General features: G+C 36.4%; 1 protein-coding gene across 1 annotated transcript in view; it reads left to right on the forward strand.

Moving 5' to 3' along the window:
* The window catches only part of Uba6 (ubiquitin like modifier activating enzyme 6), a 66,885-nt gene extending 59,941 nt beyond the window's left edge, over nucleotides 1-6,944 (forward strand). Inside the window, exon 33 of the mRNA XM_041671237.1 lies at nucleotides 470-6,944. Coding sequence (XP_041527171.1) covers nucleotides 470-608 — 139 coding nt within the window. The 3' untranslated portion in view covers nucleotides 609-6,944. The remainder of the gene's footprint in view (nucleotides 1-469) is intronic.
* The last annotated feature ends 293 nt before the right edge of the window (nucleotides 6,945-7,237 follow it).

The following is a 7,237-nucleotide window of genomic DNA, read 5'->3' on the forward strand; positions in this document are numbered from 1 at the left end:
TTCTTTGGGTTCTCCTTCTTATTTAGCTTCTCTAGGATCTCTAATTATAGGCTCAATGTCCTTTATTTATGGCTAGAAACCAAATATGAGTGAGTACATCCCATGTTCCTCTTTTTGGGTCTGGCTTACATCACTCAGGATAGTGTTTTCTATTTCCATCCATTTGTATGCAAAATTCAAGAAGGGTGTCTCTAATCTTTAAGAAATAAAGGAAGAAAGTCAGTTTTTCAGAATCACTGTATTACTCTTTGGGTTTTTTTTCTTTCTTTGTTTATTGTCATTAGCAGCAGGCATCATATTAGATAAGTGTTTTCAGTTTGGAACCTTTAAGGAAAAATTAATAGAGTATAGGTAGATTATTATATTTTACAGTATATGTACACATCCACAGTCTCTGAATAGTACTAACTAGGGAAATCTTTCCTTTTACCAAATTACCACCATATTTATCCTTGCTTATTTTTCTTAGAATGCACAAACTTGTGAAACCTTCCACTGAGAAGAAATATGTAGATCTTACTGTGTCATTTGCCCCAGACACTGATGGAGATGAAGATTTGCCAGGACCTCCAGTAAGATACTACTTCACCCATGATACGGATGAATAGAAGCTGTCGGAGTTACTCCAGGACTACTATATTTTGGAAAGTGTACTTAATTCAGAAGCTAAAATAATCAGCTCAATACTGTGGATTTCTTTTGCCTTAATTTAAGGGAAACATCAGCAGGAAACGTATCTACACTGAAGAATTAAAAAACATTTTGGAGCATAGTACACATCTGTTGCTTCGTGTGGCTATGATCACAACAACTTCAAACTGGAATACCATTTTCTAATGCTTACAAGTTTGTATATTAAGCCTTGTGGATGAAAAGGAACAAAGAAAGCATTTATCTATGACCAGAAGAAATAGAAAATAGTGAATCCCAGCCATTAAAAAAGCTAAATCCTATTTTAAGGCTTTTTTTTTTTTTTGGTGTTTGATACCCATTTTCCAATATGAATAGTATGATACTGTACCTCTGACATAATTAGGGGTGGGATGGTAGAGATTACAGTTGTGTGGCTACAGTTAGTTGCTATTTCTGCCAACGATTTGTTGTGTTACTTCCTCCCGTACATCAAGCGTTTTGCTGATCTGGGTGGTGTTATGAGCCATGAGGTGATGGCGTGTTAACATGGACTAAATGTTAACAGTATTATATGCACTCTACAACTGTCAGAAAACCCATGAATGTGAGCAGATAAATATGGCTAATCATTTGATTGTTGATATGCCTTTATTTTATTTATCTGGAACTCTAAACTAGTCAGAGTATATAAGACTGAAATTTTTATAAAGGGACTATCCTTAGAAATAGATGGATATAAAATTAATGCTAGTAGAGTTGTCTTTTTTCCTTCCATCAATATAATGGAGAAAAAAAGTGGGTTTTTTGTTTGTTTGTTTGTTTGTTTTAAGGAAACATGTCATTTTACTCTTCATTCCCAAAAGGGGAATTGACAAAGAGAGAAATTATATTTTTTTAAATTTTTCTTCATTGAGAGAAATGCTCTATTTCTTAATATGAACAGTTGCAATTAATAATATGATTGTGTTCATTAAAAGGTACAAACAGAACTTGGCTGTAAAATCAGTGAAAACAGCAAGCAAATGACTCTTTTTTACAAGGGTTAGCATACATTCTAAACATCAAGCGCTTACAGCCTCCGAAAGTCACTTGCCTGGAGCCCCTGCTCTTAGAGTTCAGACCATTAGTAGCTACTTTGATGGATTCAAATTTAGATTACATCAGTATTACTCCATCTCTTTACCCCCTGTACTTATTTTCCATTTATAGATAATTTAAAATCCTGTGTTAACCCAGGTTTGCTCTCCTCCTCTTATTGACGGATCCAATTGGAAGATGAGTGAGTTTGTGTAACAAGGTATTCTGTTCATCGAGAGATGGAGAAAAGTGGCAGGGTTCATCTTAAATGGCTACATCTGAAATAAATACTGTTTTGTCATCCTGTGCTCTTCCGTTGTGCATATTCCTAGTATAATGTTCAAAATTAGTGTCATATAAAATTGATACAGGAACATCAAAGGCTCTGTGGCTTAGAACTTAAAAGGTTAGGAATAATAAAAGGAACTTCGTTTTTTAAAAAAAAATGCCCCTTTTTCCTAGTTTTTACTTGTCTTCTGTTCTTTGGTAGTGATGTATTTTCTAGGTAACCATTCAGCAGTCCTCAAACATGAACCAGTAGCTTGGCTGTGTTTTCCTAGGTCTCCACATCTTTAATAAATAAATAAATTTAAAAAAAAGAAATAAAGAAAAAGGGAAAAAAATAAAAAGCCGAAAAAAAAAAAAGTAAATGGGAACCGTGCTCAGTACACTGCTTCAGTAAATAAGCTCAACTGGAATTGATTGGACTTGTTGGCAATTAAACTACATCCGTTTTGTCATTTGTTTTTCCATTTTGTTTTGGTTTTCTGTAGGTAATGATGTTTACTATCCAAAATATTACTAAACTGGAAAGCCACAGTGAAGTTAATAACAACCTTTTTAATTGTTTTATTTTATACTTTAAGATTATTGTAATATAGCTGTTGAATACTAGTGTGCAAACTGGGTACAAAAAAGAAATTATGCTACTCCATTCGGTTACATGCATGCATGCATCCATACATGCATACATATCCTAAAACTAAGTATAGGAAATTTTAGAATATTGTCATAAACCATGTTCTGTGGTTCACTGTAAAGAATTTAACTACACATCTTATTCTGTGATTAGTACTGCTTCTGTTTCCTCATTTCTGTGCTTTGCAAGCAGACTAATTTTGGACATATAAGTCAAAGGGACAGTGTGCTTAACAAGCTCAAAGCCCTAACTTAAATCACCAGGAACAGAAGTAAATGAGAAAGCCAGGCAAAAATAGACTGCATGAGAAGGGGTTTCAAAGTCGGTTCCTTATAGGATTTGATGTATTGTATTGTATCTTAAGTTCCTTACACATTGTTCCAAAAGTAGAACTTGATAAAACAAATATATTATTTTTATAGTTTATCTTTCATGGCACATTGTTGGAACAGCGTCAGAGTACAAAACTACAGCCATAGCTAAGATTGTATGTAGCTCTACCGCAGAATACATGCCTAGCATACGCAAGACTCTGGGTGTGAGTCCCAACTCAGAAACAGAAATCAGAAAGTTTAGATCTAGGGAGTCAGATAAAGAATCAGCAGGCCGTGTGTGTGCTTTTCTCTTGTATCTCGAAAGCTTGTTTGTGGGTGTGTCTATGCTCCACATGTGTGCAGTGTTCATGAAGCCAGAAAGGGCATGGATCCCCTGAGACAAGCTAAGACACTTGTGACCCGCCAGGTTCTCTGTAAGGGCAGCCAGTTATCTTAACCACTGAGCCATTACTCTGTCTGCAAAAGCTTCTTGTCATAATTGAGAAATGCCTATTGAAAGTATATAAAGTGTGAATATACAGTTTAAGGAATAATTTAAAATATTTAATCTAACCAATATTGAAATTAATAGATCACTGATATCAGAAACCTTCCCAATCCCTCCCCAGTCACAGACATCTTAAACCCCTGGTAGTTACTGTTGTCCTATTTTTTGTATTAGCTGTTTCCTTGTTCTTGTGGTATTACCCCTCTGTGTGTATACCTAGACAGAGCAGTGTAGTTCTGTCTGCTTCTGAGCTGTATGTAAAGAATCGTTGCGTTTTTCTATGTCTTTCATTGCTGTGGCTTATCCATGCTCATTGTAGCCGTATTTACCATTGCTGTATAGTTTACCTTTGCATTAATATACCAGTTTATGTTGTATTGACTGTGAATGATAAAGATGTATTTAGTTCAGGATAAGTACAGTTCTGTAATAAATGTATTTTGTTTCTCTTCCAGTGCAAATAAGATAGCTAGGATCAAACTTGCTTGATTGTAGATACTTTTTAATATTTTAGTTTTGAAAGTAAAACCTAATTACATCATTTTCTCCTTCCATTTCATCCTTCCAACCCTTTCCATGCACCATCCCCTTGCTCTAACACTCGCTTTCTCCACACTGAGGTCAGTTCGCATGGGTTTTGTTTTTGTATTTTGACAATGGTAGGTATGCAATGGTATTTCATTGACTGGTTCCTCTGTTCTCTTATTATGGGGGTTACCTTTTTCACGTGGCCATTTCCACCTCCTTTTTAAAAGTGTGTTGTCGGATCTGCTACATATCTTCCTTTTGTGTTGACAGCGCTTTTCCTCATTGGTACATGAAAGATCTTTATAAGCCCTGTTTTTATTGTCTGTATAGTTCTAAATATCTTCTGTTCTGTAGCTAAAGGTTAGATACCTAACAGGACTAGTCTTTCGTTTCACAATACCTCGTTGACAGCCTGGGAGGTCTTCTAAGACCCCCCTCTTGTCTCCTAAGCACTTTAGTTTTGCCTCTCAGGATTAAGTTGTAATTCGTGAGGAGTTGATTCTGAACATCATGGCTAATATAGATCAGTAGTATTTAGGTAAAGTTTGTTTTCCTTTTTTCTCTGGTTCTGCCAAGATAGTATTGCACTAGAAAAAATGTGTATGTATCCTTACTGAACTTTCATTGATTTCCTTTTCTGTCCTAATGGTAATATACTGTCTCCATCACTGTAGCTGATAATATGTTTATGTTTGACAAAATTCATCATTCCAACTTTTTCTGTTCAAATGTCTTGGTTATTCTTAGCCCTTTGATTTTCTTTTCTCAGATTTCTTCATAAACTTACAAACTGGTCACTCTGGCACTTTTCACTTTTCTTCCCCCCAAAAAATGTTAATGTCCCATTTATGTGTGGTATGTTTCCACGTGTGTGCACACCTTGTATGCCATGTACACGTGTGCAGTCCATGTGTATGCAGGTGCCTGTAGAGGCCAGGAGGCAGCAGATCCCCTAGATCTGGAGTTAGAACGTTTGTGAGTTGCCCAAGAGTGAGATCCTGTCCTTCCCAAGAACAGCAAGTACCCGTACCCCTGAGCCATGGCTCCAGCCCAGACCATGTAGTCTGCCTAGTTAAAGAATCTAAAGCCTTCCTCTGTTACCTGACTTTCGTTTCTTCTGTTCTTTCTCTGTACCAGTATCCTTTTAATGCTTGCCAGTATTTTACTTGAAATTGTGAAGAAATTACTTAATAGGATAATATTTTCCTATTAAGACATGTTTTTGCTTCTGCCTGGAAACTTGTAATCTAAAATCACCTTGATGGAATTTTAGGCTCTCAGATTTCTTAGACATACTAGTGTGATTCAAGGTAGAACTTTTGACTACTATTCTCTTATTTCTTGTCTGCCCTTACCCTTAAAGTTCGTCTCTTCCAAGTTCCAAATGTGGTTTGAAGTTACCAGGGTCCTCACCTCTTGACTAGTCCTAAAAATCAGATTTTTTTTCTTAACCAAGATCTAGATGAACTAAAACGTAAAATATAAAGATTACTGCAAAAGCCATATGTTTGGAAAATATCGATGATTTAAAAACTCGAGTCTAAAAAAATCCTAACGAGCTGCAACACTGCCACCCTAACCCACATTTGGCTCATTTCCAGTGGCCCCCCAGGAACTCACGTCTGGAACAGTCCCAAGTTTCTGTGCTGTTCTTTTTAGCTGAAGCTTTGAAGCCATAGTATCAGTAACCAGAAAGGTGGACGTGACCTGACTACAAATGATTTTTCTGCTCACACTGGAGGCCCAGGCCAGATTGAGACCCAGGAAGAAGTCCTGCACAATTTTCAGTACTGTACATTTGGTCTTCCAGTGTCCATACCCATGAGTAAAATAGAGTTTCACTCCCTTTTTTTAATCCTTAAATTTATTTGAGACTTACTTTGTGGCCCAGGATATAATTTTTATGAATTTGGAACTACTACCTTCTGTAATCATTAGGGGCTGTGTTCTGTACATATCAGAGTCATCAAATCTTTTAATATTAAAGTTTCTATATCCTTATGTGTTTTTAATAAACTATAATATGAATCATTATGAGTTATACTAAAAGTCACCTATTTATTTTCTTTTTTTCTCCCAGTGTTGTGTTTCTGTTTTATATATCGTGAGGCAACATTAGTAAGTTCATGTGTGGGGGTTGGAGTAAGAATGGCCCCCATGGGTTTATATATTTGAATATTTATTCACTAGGGAATGGAACTTGAATTTGAAAGGATTAGAAGGATTGTGAGTTGTGACCTTGGAAAAATTGTCACACTGGAGATGGGCTTTGGAGTTTCAAATTCTGTGCCAACCCATGTCTGTGTTTGTGTGTGTGCGCGCGCACACACACACACACACATGCAAGCACCTTCAGATCAGGAGGTAGCTCTTAACTGCTTCTCCAGGGCTGTGCCTGCCTTCCCCCCCTCCCCCCGTGCTCCCATCCAATGAGAATAGTAGAATACTGAAACTGTAAGCAAGGCCTCAATAAAATGTTTCCTTTCATAAAGTTGCTTCGGTCATGGTGTCTCTTCACAGCAATCAAACAGTGACTAGGACTGTAAATTTGGCTTGTTATATTTTCCTGCTGAATGGTATTTTATCAATGTGAGTTATCTTTGTGCCTTAAAGTCTTATCTCTAACCATATTTTAATTTTTCCATTTATTTCCTTTGACCCTTTACATATTCTAACTTTTAGATGTTTGCCTAGTATGTACCACAATTGTTGGGATTTGGTGGTCAGGAGGTGTTGATCATCTTGTCCGGCAGTTGCTCTTCCAGCAGCTGTTACTGTTTGACAGGCTGTAGCTTTTCTCTGCCATCCTACAGAGCATATCTTCCCAGCGTCTATAATGTTTACACCTTCCTTTTTACAGTTGGGTTTTATGTGGACATTTCCATTCTCCCCTAAATATGTTTACTGATTGTATCTTAAATTTTTTATTAAAATAAATCATAGTTTCTGTTTTCTTAATGGATAAGCACTGTTTTCTCTTGACTAGAGTTTTTTTTACTATATTAAATTCTGTCCATTTGCACAAAATAAAACTGACATCAGTCACTACCTTAGTGATTAAGACTACATAATCCCAAACAGCAATATTTCCACAACCAAATAACTCATGTGAAAAATTGAGGTTGTCAACAGCCTCAGGTATCAGACGTGAGTAAACAAACTTTTAAATGATTGGAGGCCTTGACTTTATGGGCCAGGGACTAGTCATTCTTTTCCTTGTTGACTTGCCAGATTCATGAACATACAGTTTTAAGTTTT

The sequence above is a fragment of the Microtus oregoni genome, unplaced genomic scaffold (assembly GCF_018167655.1).
Source record: "Microtus oregoni isolate MIOR12 unplaced genomic scaffold, Mior012 000021F_ref0000039, whole genome shotgun sequence".
NCBI lineage: Eukaryota > Metazoa > Chordata > Mammalia > Rodentia > Cricetidae > Microtus > Microtus oregoni.